This window comes from Musca vetustissima, unplaced genomic scaffold (assembly GCF_032173495.1).
Source record: "Musca vetustissima isolate MV318-11 ecotype Yass unplaced genomic scaffold, APGP_CSIRO_Mvet_v1 utg27921, whole genome shotgun sequence".
NCBI lineage: Eukaryota > Metazoa > Arthropoda > Insecta > Diptera > Muscidae > Musca > Musca vetustissima.
The window spans coordinates 1-19,786 of record NW_026881383.1 but is presented as its reverse complement, the minus strand read 5'-3'; the positions used below and the strand labels follow the sequence as shown (position 1 = coordinate 19,786).

Here is a 19,786-nt window from a genome sequence, read left to right as displayed (position 1 = left end):
TGGATATAGAAAAAATTATCTGCATCACCATCAAAGAAATACTTAAAAGGTAATAAATTAAATTTCGTTTAGTAAGAAGTGTTCTCAACAAGAAACAACATGTGACGTAGAATAGACAGTTTGTATACTTTGCAAAATATTCAAATAAATAACACTGCGTAACAAGATTTTGGGGTAGAAATTCCTTATTGGGATTAAAGCCCTTGGTGAGTATATTAAAAATTCAGGGGGACACATTCGCCATAGGTTAACGTTATGGGAGTGAGTTATCTTAATACAGTCGAGTACGCTTATAAAGAATACCGGTTATAACGAAATTTCTTTATAGCGAACACATTTCCCGGTCCCGAAGTTTTAAAACAGATATTTCATACAAATCCATACTCTTATAGCGAACTAAGGATATAGAAAACTTTTTTATAACGAACTATTTCTTCGGTCCCAATTTTCAGTTTTCATTTTTTAATTCTGTTATAACGAACTTCTTAAAAATGTGTGTTAAGTGAGTGACTGAAAGATCATCGTTCAGGCGAAACAGCTGAAGCTAGAAGCTTGAAATTTTGAGTATGAGTTGTTGATGATGTGTAGGCATGAGATAAGGCTGGGTTTTTGGAAATTCAAACTAGAAGGGTACGAAAAGTACTAAAATGTACTAAATAAGGTACCCTTTGTATTATGCGAACGGGAAGAGCTAGAACTCTGAAATTTGGAATGTGGGTCACTGATGTAATGTTCGAAATATGTACAAAAGGGTTTTTGGAAGTTTGAACTATAAGTATACGAAAAGTACTAAATTTTACAAAATTTAGTTCTAATTGTATACATATTGAACATATATAGCTAGAATCAAATTTTATATGGAATACAGGTTAGGAAATGTTGTTGATGTATGGTAATGGTTTTAGAAATTCGTACTTATGTGTATGATCACATAGAGATTGAATGCTAAAAATATGAATTAGGATTACTATTGGAGTACAGGATTGAGGTAGCTTTACTTATGTTGGAGTGCAGGATTGAGATATGGAGGTAATTTTGAAAATTACTGTACTAAATTTGGTACAATTTTCATTTGGAAAACTTACATTTGGAATTAAAATTTCTGTTAGAGTACAGGATTGTGGTAGTGTAGGGAATTCGAACTTAAAATTACGAAAAGTAATGCATGGTACAATTTGAATCTATGTGAGCGGATAGGGCTGGAATACTGAAATTTATGATTAAAATTACTGTTGGAGTGCAGAATTTAGGAAGTTTTGGAAAATCGTAATAAATAGTACTAAATTTGATACAATTTGGGTGTTGGTGAACGGATAGACCTAGAATCTTTAAATGTGGACAAAATGTTTTTACAGCCTTCACCACACTGTGGTACAGGGTATTATGACTTTGTGCGTATGTTTGTAACAGGGAAAAGGAAACGAGATAGACACATGGTTCCTTTTGAGAATATGCATAGAATCACTTTCTGAGTCGATTTATGCATGTCCGTCCGTCTGCCCGTTTGTATAATGTTAAATTTGTAATCTGGCACAAGTCACTTATTTGACCCAAGGACGAACCCTATTGAAATTGAAGAAAATCGGATCAGATTTAGATTTAGCTCCCGTATATAGTTTCGTCCGATTTCATGTAAATGGTGCACATATCTTTTGATTTGCACGATATTTGGCATAGGTTACTGATTTGAGTATAGAATGACGTGTGTCAAGTTTGGAGAAAATCGGGTCAAATTTAGATATAGCTCCCATATATATTTTCGTCCGATTTTAGGTAAATGGTGCACCAAAGTACCTATATATCCTTCTATTTGCACAAAATCTGGCATAGCGTACTGAATTAAGCCTAGAACGATCTGTGTTAAATTTCGTGAAAATCGGTTCAGATTTAGATATAGCTTCCACATATATTTTCGTCCGATTTTATGTAAATGTTGCACCAAAGTCCTTATAAATCTTTCGATTTGCACGAAATTTGGCACAGCCCACTTAATTGTGTCTAAAATGATGTGTGCTAAGTTTCGTGGAAAACAGTTCAGATTTAGATATAGCTCCCATATATATTTTCGTCCGTATTTGCACGAAATTTGGCATAGCTTACTAAATTAAGACTAGATTCCCATATATATTACGCCCTATTCTATGTATATGGTGTACCAAAGCCCCTATAAATTTTCAGATTGGTACGAAATTTGGCTAAACATATTGAATTAAGTCTAGGATGATGTGTGTTAAGTTTTGGAAAAATCTAAAGATGATATGTCTGTTCTATCTACAGAATATTGTATATATTAGCACCTCTTGTATGTACCCATATTGGTGAAGGGTATCATATAGTCGGCTCCGTCCGACTTTTTAGCTTTCCTTACTGGTTTTTGGAGTGCATTACTGAGGTAGTCTTGGAAATTTGTACTTATGGGCCGAAAAATACGAAATTTGGTAGAATTTGAACATTGGTGAACGGGTAGAACCGGAATGCTGAAAGTTGCAACTATGATTATTGTCGGAGTGTACGATTGAGATGGTTTTGGAATATGGGTACAAAAAGTACAGAATGGTACGAAATTTGGATTTTGGTGAAACGATAGAGCTGGAATTCTTATATTTCGGCTTACTACTACCATTTTAAAGCAGGATTGAGATAGTTTTGGAAATTCGTACTTATGAGTACGAAAAGTACTAAATGGTAAAAACTTGATATTAAATATAGGAACAACAACAACAAATAATACACTTTTCACGATTTCCTTATAAAGTATTATTTATTTGTTTTGTATTCCCTTTCCGCATACGAAGTAGCGGGCACTTGCTAGTGAAGTTATAAAATCGATCATATACAGAATATTCTGGCCCAAGGAACACCTAGCGAGGAAAAAATAGCCCATGTCCCGATATATTTAGGCTATTTTGAACTTAAATTAACAATTTACTTGTTTACTGTTTACTCTTTCGAACTCTTGTTCCGGAACATTTTTATGTCCTCTATCTCCTTATCAAAAATAACAATAACAAATTCAATTACATCTTAACGGACCGAAATCACATATAAATGCATTAAGGGTGGACTTTCCGTCGCCTGTATTATCCCCATACAAATTTTTAAACAAAATATTTATTTCCGTTTATCAATCATATAAAAACCAATCGATTCGAATGTTTACAAAGGACTTTGTATCACACGCACACACACGCGCTCGATATAAATATCCTCAAACAAAAATAAAACACGTTTTCATGAAAGTTCGACAATTTTAAAATAACATCTCAAATATCATCATGTCGCCTCTCATTAAATAATCTCGCTTGAACTGGAAGGTCATCGTGACAAAGACGAATCAACTGTAACGAGGTCAAAAAGTTTTTTTTATATTTTTCAAAACTTTTTTGTTTTTGTATTTAAAAGCGTCCTTGTCATTAGAAGTGTGCCTGGATGTTAATTGAATGTGATGTGAAACGAGAGACACCACACCGCGTACAGCTTTTCTCCATATCGTCGCTGGCTGGCATCATGCAAAACATTTCACATGTTTCCATCATCGCCGATGCCCCAGCACGAGTTCGACTTGTATCTGGCAAAGTGATGATAATTAATCTCATTACGGTGGATAAATGAAATCTCCAGGCAACAAATTTGTGGCGTTGTTCCTACAAGTCACCCATGGTGTTGCCAGCATGACAGCGTGGTGGATGCAATAAATGCATACTTTGCCATATGATTATTAGTGGAAATGGCGGCGTGGGAGAGAATGCATCGGCACTCACTGCCGGATTTTCGATATACAAAGTGGCAAAACTGTTGTGTAAATCGCAGTAACACCTAAAAGTTTGCAGACTAATTATAATTAGCACAAATATGAACTGTGTAGAGTGAGTCTGTGTGTTTGAATTGCCAGGTGTAAATTGAAATGTATTTTTTATTAGAAAGTGAAATAAATAAATTAAATGCAGTTGTATGTGAAAAAGGTCAGTTAGTTTTATACACAGTAGTGTTATTTTGAGCCACCTTGCATGAAACACATATCATTCCCATATTACTATTGTAGAAACACTTAAAAAAATATGGTTCAAGTTCAAATATTTGGAAACAAAAAAAAACTCTTTTTATAGTTCCGACACAAACATTTTAATCACCACCGCTGACGCCACTTAGCTGACGTCCCCATCCTACGCGGCTATTGTACTCTTCTTGTCGCAACACCTCAACGATGATAGATGTGCTTGAGATCCTCCACATCAGTGTCTAATCGATTTAATGTTTATTGATTCCAATTCGAATGGCTACAAATCCAATCTCTTCTAGGCATTGATTTTATCTTCTCTGCTCTGAGATAAGTAATCGTTTGTCATCTCGTCATTTGTAGAAGTATTCGACAGATATTCTTCACACAAATTGATTGATTAATTGATTCACATGGAATTTCTTTTAAACTGCAAAATTGATTTACTTCATTAGCATTGAGTCTGCAGTATTTCGTTGAAATATTTGCATGAACAATTGCAAAAATAACATTAAACCCCTGTTAAATAAAAATAGTTAAAAAGTTCTAAAAAGTTGTCGTAGTTTCCTAACAGAATTTTTGCCATTGTAAATTGTTCGATTGAACCCAATCTTATGAATTTTTTATAACTGGCAACTAAATAGAAATTGCAAACGTTTTTTAAGACTTACACAATCTACGGTTCATTTTCCGGTTCAATTTTAACAAAAATATAAAATTTGGCAGTGGTATCACCTTGTGGGTTTCCTATTTGGATGCGCCTTATAATGTATTTTTTATTTATTACAGGCAAATCGTTTAAAACGTTATAAACAGAAGAAAGGGCAGAACTCTTTTTGGGCTTTTGGATGCAATCGTCATAAACGATTTCGACTGCAGTATATATATACATCGGACAAATATATATGTCCGATTATATGTAAATTAATTTATCCGATTGAAACGAAATTTTGCGAAGCGTATTAAATTGAGTCTTCATTGAAATGGGATTAGACATAGATATACCTCCCACCAGCAACGTAGCCAGAGGGGACCGTTGGCTCGCTTTACAAACGGCCACAAATGGCCAACAGGAGAGGTGTCGTGTTCCACCAGGACAACGCTAGGACACACACATCCACAGTGACTTCGGGAGCTTGGTTGGGAAGTTTTAATGCATCCGCCATTCAGTCCGGACATGGCACCAAGCGATTATCATATTTTTCTTGCATTGCAAAATTTCTTTAATGATAACAAATTGGTATCTAGGGAGGATTGTGAAAAACGACTACTAGAGTTTTTTTGCAAATAGAGAGCAGGACAGTTTAGTTCCAATTTAGGGGAAGACAATAACAAGTGTTGTAATTTAGCTGTTGTTTCTGATGTTTTTGTTGTTTGTATAAAGTACCGTGAAAAAATAACTTTCTATAGTTTATAATCGTAACTAATAACAAAATAGTTGATATATTTCAATCACTACTTACATCACAGTTTGCGATAAGATTTTGGGGGTTGAAAATTCCTATTGGATGTAAAAATTACCCATATGTCGAAGTTCGGAGATATGGCTTGATAATTTTTAATGGTGACCATATTATGTATTATATTGCTTCAGTAAAAAACAAATAAGGATTTTTATTTCTGTTTTTATTGAACCGGACTCCAATTATATAAAGATGTGATTTTTATACCCTTCACCAGACTGTGGTACAGGGTATTATGTCTTTGTGCATATGTTTGTAACAGGCAAAAGGAAACGAGATAGACACATGGTTCCTTTTGTGAATATGCATAGAATCACTTTCTAAGTCGATTTATGCATGTCCGTCCGTCTGTCTGTCTGTCCATGTTAAATTGTAAACAAAGTACAGGTCGCATTTATAATCCGAATTGGATGGCAAAGGTCACTTATTCGGCCCAAAGACGAACCCTATTGAAATTGGGAAAAATCGGTTCAGATTTAAATATAGCTCTCATGTATATATTTAACCGATTTAATGTAAACGGTCCCTATATAACTTTCGATTTGCACGAAATTTGGTACAGCCTAATCATTTAGGTCCAGAATGATGTCTGCCAAGTTTCGTGAAAATCGGTCCAAACTTAGATATAGCTCCCATATATAGTTTCGTCCGATTTCATGTAAATGGCGCCCCAAAGTCCCTATATATCTTTTGATTTGCACGAAATTTAGCATAACGTTTTGAATTTAGCCTAGAGTGATGTCTGTCAAGTTTCGAGAAAATCGGTCCAGATTTAGATATATATATATATATATAGTTTCGTCCGATTTCATGTAAATGGTGCCCAAAGTCCCATATATCTTTCGATTTGCACGAAATTTGGCATAACTTACTTAATTGGGCCTAGAATGATGTCTGCCAAGTTTCGTGAAAATCGGTCCTGATTTAGATATAGCTCCCATATATAGTTTCGTCCGATTTCATGTAAATGGTGCCCCAAAGTCCCTATATATCGTTCGATTAGCACGAAATTTGGTACAGCCTAATCATTTAGGTCTAGAACGATGTCTGCCACGTTTCGTGAAAATCGGTCAAGATTTAGATATAGCTCCCATATATAGTTTCGTCCAATTTCATGTAAATGGTGCCCCAAGACCCTATATATCCTTCGATTTGCACGAAATTTGGCATAACGTACTGAATTGAGCCTAGAGTGATGTCTGCCTTGTTTTGTGAAAATCGGTCCAGATTTAAATATAGCTCCCTTTTATTATAGATTGTTTTTAAGTAATTGACGCATATTTGGACAGAGCTTCGATATATATTTTCGCCCGATTTCAAGTAAATTGGGCATCATACTCCTCATGTTAGTCAGATTGACATCAAATTTTGCACAACGTACAAAATTGAGCATAGAATTACGTAGTTGTGTTTTCTAGAAGTACAGACATAGCCTAACGGATGACCTATTTATATTTGTTTGAAGTCGATTTACATACTTTATGGATAGATTTAGGTAGATTCACATATAGATAAATATCACATATTTTATTTCATCCAATTTCATGTTAATAGTCCTATTTAAGATACCTATAGTGGTGAAGGGTATCATATAGTCGGCCAGGTCCGACTTTACTACTTTCCTTACTGGTTCATTCTAGGAATATCCTACAAAATGTTGCTCATAAGATTTTAGGTGGGATCCTCAAAGACGATAAATCGATATTTTAATGTTTTATTGGTCTATTCTCAATGTTACCCTTTCTTGTCACTACAACCCTATATGTATGTATTTCAATAAATTCAGTATGCAGTCAGATTTGGCCGAACGATTTTCTAAAAGCATATATAGTTGGACAAAACAAGTAAAAACAATAATAAACCGTGTTTCTAAATTTTGAACCGGATATTTAGACAATAAAACCGGTTTCAATACCTTATATACATATCATTAGAAAGCTAGTAAACAAACTTGCTGAATTCATTGAACCGGACTGCTATCGGTTTTATTGCCTGAATTACGGTTCAACAATTTGAAAACTGATTCTTTCTCGATTTTGTCTTATTTTTTTTTTTTTTGTCTTAAAATTTCACTTCTTTGACGTTAATAACCAAATTCGATTTACAGGTATACCTCCCATATAATGGATCTTGAATATTACATATAAAATCTTTAATATTAAAATTCGATGAAATTTGTCACTTTTTGGCCTATAAAATCGTTAATATTCAGCCAGACCAGCCAGAAAAGTCATTTCCTATACTATAAACTCGTTATATTCAATAAATCTCACTTGTAACTAATAAAAAAAAACATTTGATATACTTTAATCACTACATACATTATTGATTTATAATTCATCCGATTTTCAGAACATACATCAGGAATATGCCTTCCCAAATGTACCATTTAGTATCTTTCATTTCATAGTAAAATCTTTATTCGACTCGGTTCTACCAAGTTTTCGGATTGTTCTAATTATGGTGGGGCATGACTCGATAACATCTTGTGAATATCACTCCAATGATAATATGCTGTATTTACATATCCAATGACATGAACTAAAATGTGTTCGTTTTCAAATGATTTTGAGTGTGTTTTATCTAATCTCATGTATAATCTGGACGCACAACCCATTAATGCCCTTAACTGATTAAACAATTGTAAAACCTGCACAAAAATTAACAATATGACGGATTTTTGTCGTTAAAGAAAATCTTCATCGATTGTGTTTACATTAGTTCACACAACATTTGGAACCAATTGAATTGATAGTTTTTGAAGAAATCGTGCCCACCGGTCGTAGAAATACTGTTTCAAAAAAAAAAAAAAAAACAAGTTTCAGAAGAACTCTTGCCGTGTTTTTGTAAATATTACTTCGAAACTTAAGAATTATCAGTAGTTATGGTTTGAAATTAAATATAAATGTCGATTTTTTGAAATCTAGAAACCGGTTAAAATATTTACACACAATGTGGTTTGATGAGCGTAGGATCGCCCAAATGCCTAAAATGGGGCTTAAACTTTGTAATATTTTGTGCAGAAATACTTTGCATCCACCAAGAACACGGAATGCAAAATGTCCTTCGGTTTGAGAAATCGACAAAGTAGTACGAATATATGCGCATAATTGTAAAGATTTATATTCAATTTTGTGATTGTTATAGAATGAGGCCCGACCACTCTGCAGCATATCTCCAAATACATATTTTTTAAAGGGTCTTGCATCAAAATATAGACTTATTCCATTTTTTGGATTTTTGTGTGTTTTCCTGCTAGGTTCCATACTTAATTTAGCATCTTCTTAAATTCCCTCATACGTCTTTTAATTATGATTGGAATTTGTTTAAACAAATACCAAAATTAGATTCGTAATATTTTGCTTACAACAACACTTTCAATATTAAATTAATGAATTTCAAAAGTATGGACCAATCAGTGTCAGTCTGATACAAACAATGTAATATGATTGGCAATGAACTTTAATTAAAATTGGGTTATCCGAATAAATATAATATGTGTACAGTAAAATGTTTTTTTTTTCTTTTTTTTTTGAATACGAGAAATGTAAATGTTAAAAGCTTGTTAAAATAGTGGGATAAATTAAAAACTTTCATATTTTTCAAAACAATAGAAAAACATGCATTTTTAGGTTAAAAGCGGACAAAATTAGCCTAACTTGGACAAAATCCTCAGAACGAAAATATCCCACAAATAATACTTCGGTATAGCTTCACTCCATTTGCGGTTTTAAGCCGAATTTTCATATTGACTTCCACGAGTCGCCCTGATGGCCCAATGTTGTCTATGGCTACAAAAATTCGCAGAGGGATAGACTAAAACAAACAACCACACGATGGTTATTGACAGGAATAGGGAGGACATTTTTAAAAAAAAGAAACTTTGGACTTAATGTACATTTGTCCATTTTCAAATTTGTCATTCCGTTCGCAACACAGCGGAATAATCGTCGGAAGTACCTATGAGAATTTTTAACATTCTTTCAAAACTCCATTAAAAATTTAAAAAAAAATTGTTGCGCATTTTGACGTTTTTTTGCCACGCTTTTAACTGAGTTAGTTGGAATTTGGTAATTTGAGTTGTCAATGTTGGTCCATATTGTAAGGTAGTCCATATGTAACGGTAGCTCCTAATTTTGTTGATATAATTCGAATCTACACTAATTATAGAATGTGCCTACAAAATTTCAAATGAAAATCTCAAGAACTCTTGAAGATATAGCCGATTTATTGTGTCAGCATCAAGTGACGGCTGAAGGGCTTTTCAAACTTTAAACGCGTTTTTCTCTAAATATTTTTTTGCGAATGGCGGGCACGATAACACAAAACCTAATAACCCAATCGATTTCAAATTTTTACACGTTTCTCTGTGAGTGTATAGCTATCGTATGAACTAGGATAAAGCCAATCGGTGAAGATCTTCCTCATTATACCCTTCACCACACTGTGGTACAGGGTATTATGTCTTTGTGCATATGTTTGTAACAGGCAAAAATAATCGAGATAGACCCATGGTTCCTTTTGAGAATATGCATAGAATCACTTTCTGAGTCGATTTACGCATGTCCGTCTGTCCGTCCGTCCGTCCGTCCGTCCGTCTGTCCATGTTAAATTGTAAACAAAGTACAGGTCGCATTTATGATCCGAATTGGATGAAATTTGGCATAGGTCACTTATTTGGCCCAAGGACGAACCCTATTGAAATTGGGAAAAATCGGTTCAGATTTAGATATAGCTCCCATATATATATTTAACCGATTTAATGTAAACAGTCCCTATATAACTTTCGATTTGCACGAAATTTGGTACAGCCTAATCATTTAGGTCTAGAATGATGTCTGCCAAGTTTCGTGAAAATCGGTCCAGATTTAGATATAGCTCCCATATATAGTTTCGTCCGATTTCATGTAAATGGTGCCCCAAAGTCCCTATATATCTTTTGATTTGCACGAAATTTGGCATAACGTACTGAATTAAGCCTAGAGTGATGTCTGCCAAGTTTCGTGAAAATCGGTCCAGATTTAGATATAGCTCCCATATATAGTTTCGTCCGATTTCATGTAAATGGTGCCCCAAAGTCTCTATATATCTTTCGATTTGCACGAAATTTGGCATAACGTACTGAATTGAGTCTAGAATGGTGTCTGCCCAGTTTCAAGAAAATCGGTCCAGATTTAGATATAGCTCCCATATATAGTTTCGTCCGATTTCATGTAAATGGTGCCCCAAAGTCCCTATATATCCTTCGATTTGCACGAAATTTGGCATAACGTACTTAATTGGGCCTAGAATGATGTCTGCCAAGTTTCATGAAAATCGGTCCCGATTTAGATATAGCTCACATATATAGTTTCGTCCGATTTAATGTAAATGGTGCCCCAAAGTCCCTATATATCTTTCGATTAGCACGAAATTTGGTACAGCCTAATCATTTAGGTCTAGAATGATGTCTGCCAAGCTCCGTGAAAATCGGTCAAGATTTAGATATAGCTACCATATATAGTTTCGTCCGATTTCATGTAAATTGTGACCAAAATCCATATATATCTTTCGATTTGCACGAAATTTGGCATAACGTACTGAATTGAGCCTAGAGTTATGTCTGCCAAGTTTCGTGAAAATCAGTCCAGATTTAGATATAGCTCCCATATATAGTTTCGTCCGATTTCATGTAAATTGTGCACCAACATCCATATATATCTTTCGATTTGCCCGAAATTTTGCACAACGTACTGAATTGAGCCTAGAGTGATGTCTGCCAAGTTTCGATAAAATCGGTCCATATTTCTATATAGCTCCCATATATAGTTTCGTCCGATTTCATGTAAATGGTTCACCAAAGTCGCTATATATCTTTCGATTTGCACGAAATTTGGCATAACGTACTGAATTGAGCCTAGAGTGATGTCTGCCTTGTTTCGTGAAAATCGGTCCAGATTTAGATATAGCTCCATTTTATTATAGATTGATTTTATGTAATTAACGCACCAAGGAACCAATAGGAACAAAACGTTCTAAAGTTAGTATAACCTAACCTGTGACAAGTTTGTTTGAAATCGCTTAATATGTGGATATAGCTTACATATATATTTTCGCCCGATTTCAAGTAAATTGGGCATCAAACTCCTCATGTTAGTCAGATTGACATCAAATTTTGCACAACGTACAAAATTGAGCATAGAATTACGTAGTTGCGTTTTCTAGAAGTACAGACATAGTCAACCGGATGACCTATTTATATTTGTTTGAAGTCGATTTACACACTTTATGGACAAATCTAGGTAGATTCACATTTAGATAAATATCACATATTTTATTTCATCCAATTTCATGTTAATAGTCCTGTTTAATGTACCCATAGTGGTGAAGGGTATCCTAGAGTCGGCCCCGTCCGACTTTACTACTTTCCTTACTGGTTTTTTAACTTGGGTTTTGGTAAAAAATCGGCGATTTTCCAAAAATATTTTTTCAAAGGTCCATCAGTTTGTTAATTTTAGAGCGAAGTCAATAATCCTAGTTCATACGAGAGCCAGACATGTACTCTTTCTAACACCGTTGGAATTTTCGGATTCCGATGTTCCAGTGAGGAGTTATCATGCCCGCCATCAAAAATAAGTGCTTTTCTTTAATTACAAAAAACAACAACAAAACAACAACAACATTTTTTTGTAAATTATTTTTCTTCTATTTTAAATCTTCAGTTATATATGTGTAAAGTTACAAACCTTAACAAGCATTGGTATTGATTTACCAGCCCATTGAAAATCTTGAAAAATTAAAATCGAGAATGAGTGGGGTTCCCTTAAGTCCATTTTAGGTTCTGATACACATCTTGGGTTTCTAGAAAAGTTTAGAAAACATATAATGTTATATTTATACCCTTAGCCTTATGGCAAATGACGGTGAAAATGTGCCTCATCGAAATATTGGTTTTAGACCGCATGTTTCTTTGGAGCAAATCCGTTTAGAACATTTGGAGTCGATTTACACATGTCCGTCCGTCGGTATGTCTGGCTGGCTGGTGCGCACGATAATAATATTTCTTCCAAACTTAGTTCAAAGATGGGGACTATCGGTCCACTCCTTCTGGTACCTCCCCCACAAAATCGTGCTAAAAATTAATTTTATAATAGCATGCAAACGTACTATCCGATTTTAACGAAACTTTGTACAACCTATTGTCTTTACCAAGCCTAGATCAAGTTTGAAGATAGGACCCATTGGTCCACTCTTTCTGGTACCTCCCCCACAGAGGTTCAACATTTTCAATATTTATAATACCAATATCAAGCTAATATCTTTACCAGCCCTATATCAATTCCGAAGTTGGGACCAGTAGTCAACTCCTTCCGGTACCTCCCTCACAAATGGTCAATGTTTTATAAAATTTTATCAACATTAAATCCAAAACCTCTTTGATAAAAACATATTTTTTATATAAAACTAATAAAAAATCTGTGTGTAATTCCGAAGACCTCCACAAACCATAGGTTGGGGTATATATCTGTCAGCAACACCGACTGACACTTTTTTAATTGTTTTAAAACAAATCAAACTCAAACTTTTAAATATCTCAATACAAGAAAAAATTGACTTAAACCACTTTCAAAATAAACGACTCATATGTTGATTTGTCATTTCCCTACCAAAAATATCAACATCATTGGTGTTAATATGATATTCCAGGTGTTGGTATACCTCCCATATAATGGAACCGCCTCTTTTGTTTTCTGAAGGTTTTAGCCAAAGTAACAATAATTTAGCATAGCTGACTTGAGTATATCTCCATTTCATAACTCAGCGCCATCTATATTTAAATACATAACGGTTTATGCTGATGATTATTCAAACGTTGAAAATCATTGTCAAAAAGCTTTTTGTGGAGATTAATAACATTTCACAAATGGTAAAGAAGCTTTCGTTTAACATTATTTTTTTGGTAAATGGAACCAACAAAGATCTACAAGAACGTCAATCAGTCAGTATCTAGACAATCTCCCCAACGAGAACATCCACAGAATACGCAAAAACTAGATCAGCCTTCAGTAGTACAGCAACAACAACGGCACTGATGAAAGTAAAACGAAATGTGAGCGTCTTGTTTGCTTGTTACCGCAAAGAAAAGAAAGAAAATAACAACACGCTGATATTGTAAAAGCCAAAACACAACAGATACAACCATCGCCAAAGTGAAAAAATGTACCAAAGTGACGTCGATGAAAACGGTTATAATGCCAACAAAAAAGAGGTAACAACCGCAGATAATGTTTTCCATTTCGTATTGTTTTGTTGTTATTGACTTGCTCCCATTTCAAAATAAAAACAAAACAAATCTCTGTTCTCTATCGGCCTATTATCTTTTGAATACTATATTGTGTTTTTATTTTCATTCATTGATCGTCGTCATCACCTTTGTGTGATGCAGCTGAATTTGTCGCACCGCAATCTGCGAGAACTTGACACCGCCATCATTGCAGCCCACGGCGAATGCATCGAATACTTGGACATCAGCCACAATCGAGTATCGCGATTGGAATGGCTTTACCAAATGCCAAACTTACGCTGCTTAATAATGGATGATAACCGTTTGCGCGAAAACCATTTTGAAAAGCTGAAGAAAGTCTCGCTGCCAAAGATCACAACATTAACTTTAAATAAAAATGAGGTGAGTTTGTGAATTTGGAGTTAATTGCACAGTGGTACGATGTTATCGACATATTGTTAATGTTATTATTATTAGTGTCCCTAATGAATAAGGAATTTCATTTATTTCATTCACCTGTATTATGATCCTTTCGACTTTTTTTACCCTCAGCCTTATGGCTAATGAGTGTATATACACTTTGCTAAGGAAAAATGTCACTCATCGAAATATTGGGGTTTAACCATATTTCTATGGACTAAATCTGTTTCAGACAATTTGGAGGTGATTTATAAATGTCCGTCCGTGCTATATATATATATATATATATACACTAAAGAGTAAAAAAGTACTAAATGTGGTACCATTTTTTATTTGGCGAACCGGTGGAGCTAGAACTCTGACATTTGGATTGGGGGTTACTGATGGAGTGTAGGATAGATGTACCAAAGGGTCTTTGGACATTCGAACTATAAGTATACAAAAAATACTAAAATGTACTAAATTTGGTGCAATTTCGTAGAATGTGAATGAAAAGAACTAAAAATATGAAATTTTGAATGCGAATTAGGATCGATATAAGGAGATAGTTTTCAGATGGTAGAATACCTCCTCACAGAAATCTTTTTAATATGGGCCGATGTTTCGAACTAGTCCCCATGAAAAGGTCCCGTTTTTATAGTGGTCTAAACTACGCGATCTTCCATTTTTTTATTTAAAAATAATTTTTGGCTTAAAAAATAAATAAAAATTTAAATTCACTGATTTTAATTATAACTAAACGTAAATTTTTGTTGTGGAAAATAAAGATCCATATAACTTCTTTATATTTGAGAACAACAAATTGTTTGACTCTTGTGCTTAAAAATGTTCAAATTACAGATTTCAATCAGAGGTAAACTAAATTTTAAACATTGCAATTATGTATTCAAAATAATGTTAGATATTTGTTTCACTAATAGGGAAAGCATATATCAAGGCAGCATTGTCATATTTCAAGTATTTTTTAAGATATAGCGGTGGTCTACATTAGACGCAGAGGCCACATTACCCGAAATTCCTCTACTCAATTCGGTACTCTATACTAGATATATTTTCAATTCTATGAATATTCTCAATAGTAACTATTTGCATCTCTATACATTTCGGTGGAAAAGATATGTATTGGAAACCAGTTACATATTATTTTATCCGAAATAAATATCACACATTTGCAACAGAAGACATCTTAACCACTGTGTTCCACTAGAATGCAATGCATTATAAAATGTTTAATAAGAATTCATTTTACAGTTGAGTGATTTGGATTCAACTGCCGAAATGCTTAAACAAATATTTCCAAATTTGGAGTATTTGAGTTTGCATGGAAATCCAATGTGTCCGGACGATTTGTGTCTGCAGCCGTTCAGTGAATTTGTGCCCTACGAATATGCCCATTACAGGTAAATATGAAAATATGACAAAATTATGCAAATATTTGGTATAAAGTAGCACAAGCTTAAGAGCAAAACAGTTACCCTCTGTGTATGGAAAGAAGGAAGAAAATTAATAAATTTACATTTTTTTCTGATTATGAACATATTCTTATACATATTTCATACTATAGAAAAGAAATACATTACTATTGGTGCCTATTTTCCCTGTCTTCAAGGACACACTTTAATGGAAAGTTTTCAAAAAGCAATTTGTTGAAGATAAGGTCCAATTCTATAAGACCCATAAATAAGCTTAAATGTTCCATTTCTTTATGATGAGAAATATTATTAAAAATACTTCTGATTTATTCTATATTCATTCGAGCTGAACGACTGTGAATATTGAAATGAAAAATGGTAATTTCCATTGACCTCGTAACACCGTATCAATTAATTGTAGATCGTATTTATTCATGTTCAGATTTACATAAAGACACTAGCAAACGTGAGAATTATTTAAACATATCTAAATATATTATTTTGAGACCATAATTAAAATTTTAGTACTATTTAGGATCCCAAAAAAATTTCAGGATCCCAGCTCTATCGGTTCACCCAAAATTCAAATTGTGCCAAATTTAATACATATAAGTATGAATTTTCCAAACTAAGTATGAATTTTCCAAACTACCTATATCATACAACCAATGGAAATCTTATTTCCCGATTTCAGGATTCCAGCCCTATCAGTTCAACCAAATACAAATTGTAACATATTTAGTACACATTAGTATCAATTTCCAAAATTTTCTACAAAGCACATCGTGCACCCCAACAGTGATCCTATCTTCAAATTTCAGGATCCCAGCTCTATCGGTTCACCCAAAAATCCAATTTAGTAACCATATGTACGAATTTCTAAAACTACATCCACATCCCAATCCTACTCTCCAAAAGTAACCTTATTTCCAAATCTCAGTGTTCCAGCCCAATCGATAAACCGATCAAAATTGTTCCAATTATAGTACGATTTAGTAGTTACACATAAGTAAAAAATTTCCAAAACTACGTATATATCCCAGTCCTAAATTCCGACATTAATGTTAATTTCAAATTTCATGATTCCAACTTCATCCGTCTCTCTAAATTCAAATTGTTCCACATTTAGTACAGTTTAGTACTTTTCGTATACATGAGTAGACGCTTTCAAAACCATCTCCTAACATCAACCCTACTTCTCAACCTTAATTCGCGTTCCAAATTTCATGTTTATAGCTCAATTCATTCACTTGATATGAAATTGTACTAAATTTAGTACATTTTAGCACTTTTCGGATACTTATAGTTCAAGTGTCCAAAAAAACCCTTTGCTATATCTATTCTACACTCCATCAGTGACCTGGCATCTGTCATCTTTGGACCAAGAGTGACCCACACCCCAAAATTCAATTATTAGCATTGATTTTTGCGGAAATTTTATAATTTTAAACGAGAGAGTTTGAGAAGATGACACTTTACTCTTCACTCACTTACCGGCAAAGTTATAAATTCCCTAAATTATAGCATATTTGAATCAAATATGAAATCCAATCTTAACAATCTTCTTTTATAACTAATTCCACACCAAATCACATATCTCTTTGTAGTAAACATTTTTGCCTAATTGCTAATTTTTGATTTCGATTTTTCAGAGACGTTCTATCAAAAGCCTTGCCCCGCTTGCGATTTTTAGATCATTTTTCATTGGACTCTAAACATCTGTTCAAAGAGAGTCAGTGCAATAAACAGGAAAAATCGCATTCTGGTCATAGTCCACTCGCATCCTTTTCTGGTGATTTGTGGTCAAAAATTAAGAATTTACTATCAGTTCCCAATGACAACAACCGCGCTGAACATAATAAAAATAATCATCGGTTTGTGTCACCCTTACGTAAGTTTGCAACATTTTTGTTTAATTTTGTTATTAACAATTTGGACATATTTCTATTTTAGCACCTGCTTATGATCCGACCTATAGAGGGATACATTCGGAAGGCAATCGCTATATAACAAATTCCGATTTATAAAAACAAGTCGTGGGGCGCCACAGTTTCTATTTTTTTTTTTCTAATTTAATAATCGAATATTTTCAAAGAAAATAAAAAAGTTTAAATATTTTTTGCCTAGTTTTGAAATAAATTTGTATTTAATTCCAAATTTAAAGGAAGAATATTGCCATTGAGCGGAAATTACATGCACCACGGAAATAAATGAAAATTAACTAAAATTAAATTGTTTTTTTTTTAACACAGCAGCGCCATCTAGTAGAATCCAGACATGTCCTATATCACACGCACAAACCATATTTTTTCTCTCCAAATACACAAACGAAATCAACAACCATCCAGATAATAAATAAGATAATGTACATAAACACGCAAACAATATAGAGAAAGCTTCATACTAACACAAGAGTAGCCACATCGTTTGACAAATGTGGGATAAGAAATTACAATTGTTCTATAATAAGTAGACGTAATTAGTTAAAAATTCTATACAACGGATATAAAGACATTTCATTCTAAAACATATATGAATATACTAGCGGGCCCGGCAAACGTTGTCTTGCATAGCATTATTGTTGATGTATAATTCACAAATATAATTCAAGATAGCCCAATATTAAGCTACACTCCACCATTTAAGATAGTGCTCTGAAATTTGCACATACATTGCTACTACTCCTACGATTTGGTATTGAAAATGTTCAATATTAGTTCACTATTTAGGGTATCCCCATATAACGGTAACCTCAATATGAGAAATTGTAACGATTTTATCAACAGAATTGGTTGTAATTTAGCAGAAAGTGTCCGTACCAAATATTATCAATATTGGCATATGTTTCGGAGTACCGCCTATATAATGTTAGCCCTAAACATTCAGTATTTTGAAGATCTTGGGCACGGTTTTCAACAGCATTGCTTTTAATTTAATATAAGGGATAGTCCTTGAGCAGAAAATCTCTCTACTTAAAATTATCAATATTATATCAGTATTTGGCTGTATTTTCATATTTTGGATGATCATTGAGTTGAAAATGTTCCTAACAAAGCTTCCGAAATGCCTCCATATAATGGCACTCCACATTATACGATCCTTTGGGGGTTTGGACACGTTTTTCAACCTAATCAGCTGTAATTGGTTGTTGTATTTGGTAGCATGAATCCTACTAAAATTGTCAATATCAGTTCACTCTTCTGTATTTTGGGGGGTTTAGCCACGTCTTAGAACAAAATTGGCTGTAATTTTATATTTTAGACGATCAGTGAGTACAAAATCTACTTACTTAAATTGATTCAAGTTTCCGGGTAGCACCCATATAATGGTATCCCCTCATTTTATCATGTGGCGTCACATCTTCATACCAACAATTAATTAATCCCCATTCCCATTGTATGTCTAAATATAATAAAATATGTCATTTGGGGATATTGACCGGATTCCTGTGAATTAAAAACAGCATCCCAGAAATTATGGTCTTTAGATTAACGTTTTAGAAATACGTCATAATTATTTCCCGTTCAAGTTTCGGTATGTTGAAGTTATTATTCCCGTTTTCCAACCTGAGTGTGATATGATATACTTCTCAATTATTTGTTGTATTCTCCTAAAAATGTTTTAATACAATGTCAATCCAATTGAAAAAAATATTTAGAAAATTTTCAATAATTGACAAATGTAGGCTTAAAGGAATGAAACGCTACCGATTTTCGCCAAAAATATCTCAAAATTATTGTCTCAAGTATCCAGATAACCCTATAATATTCGGTATTTGGCTGTAATTTTACATTTTGGATGATCATTGAGTAGAAAATGTTCCTAACAAAATTTACCCAAGCTTCCGAAATCCATATAATGGAACTCAACATTATAGAATGCTTTGGGGATTTGGGCACCTTTTTCAACCTCAATTAGTTGTTTTATTTGGTGAGTCCAAAATCTCCTTACAAAGAATTATCAATATTGGTCAAAGTTTGTGGGTTGCACCCACATAATGGTATCCCCCTTAATTTCTCATGTTGTGTAGAATCTTCCTATCAATAATTAATATGTATCCATTCCCATTGTTGTAGTTAAATTAATTAATTCCGGGATATTGGGGGGACACATTTTTGCGACAAATACTACTTAGGTCCGAGTTTTGATATAGCATCTATATAGCATAATACCCCATTTATTATAAAGTATTACAAAGACATTGACCGAATTTCCTAATAGAGTTGACTAT

At 33.7% G+C, this 19,786-nt stretch overlaps 1 protein-coding gene across 1 annotated transcript; it reads left to right on the top strand.

Annotated features, from left to right (window-relative positions):
* Positions 1-13,626: 13,626 nt before the first annotated feature.
* Positions 13,627-15,547, top strand: LOC133327337 (leucine-rich melanocyte differentiation-associated protein-like). The gene is made up of 3 exons (XM_061535900.1): positions 13,627-13,708; positions 13,886-14,125; positions 15,395-15,547. Exons 1-3 carry the CDS (start codon positions 13,658-13,660, stop codon positions 15,545-15,547), a joined length of 444 nt encoding a protein of 147 aa, XP_061391884.1. The 5' UTR covers positions 13,627-13,657.
* The last annotated feature ends 4,239 nt before the right edge of the window (positions 15,548-19,786 follow it).

Bases quoted from the DNA above. Each gene is read 5' to 3' on its own strand.
- LOC133327337 (XM_061535900.1), top strand. From the start codon at position 13,658: ATGTACCAAAGTGACGTCGATGAAAACGGTTATAATGCCAACAAAAAA. The intron at 13,709-13,885 runs GTAACAACCGCA...TGTGTGATGCAG, and splicing joins ATAATGCCAACAAAAAAGAG to CTGAATTTGTCGCACCGCAA. The intron at 14,126-15,394 runs GTGAGTTTGTGA...TTCATTTTACAG, and splicing joins TAACTTTAAATAAAAATGAG to TTGAGTGATTTGGATTCAAC.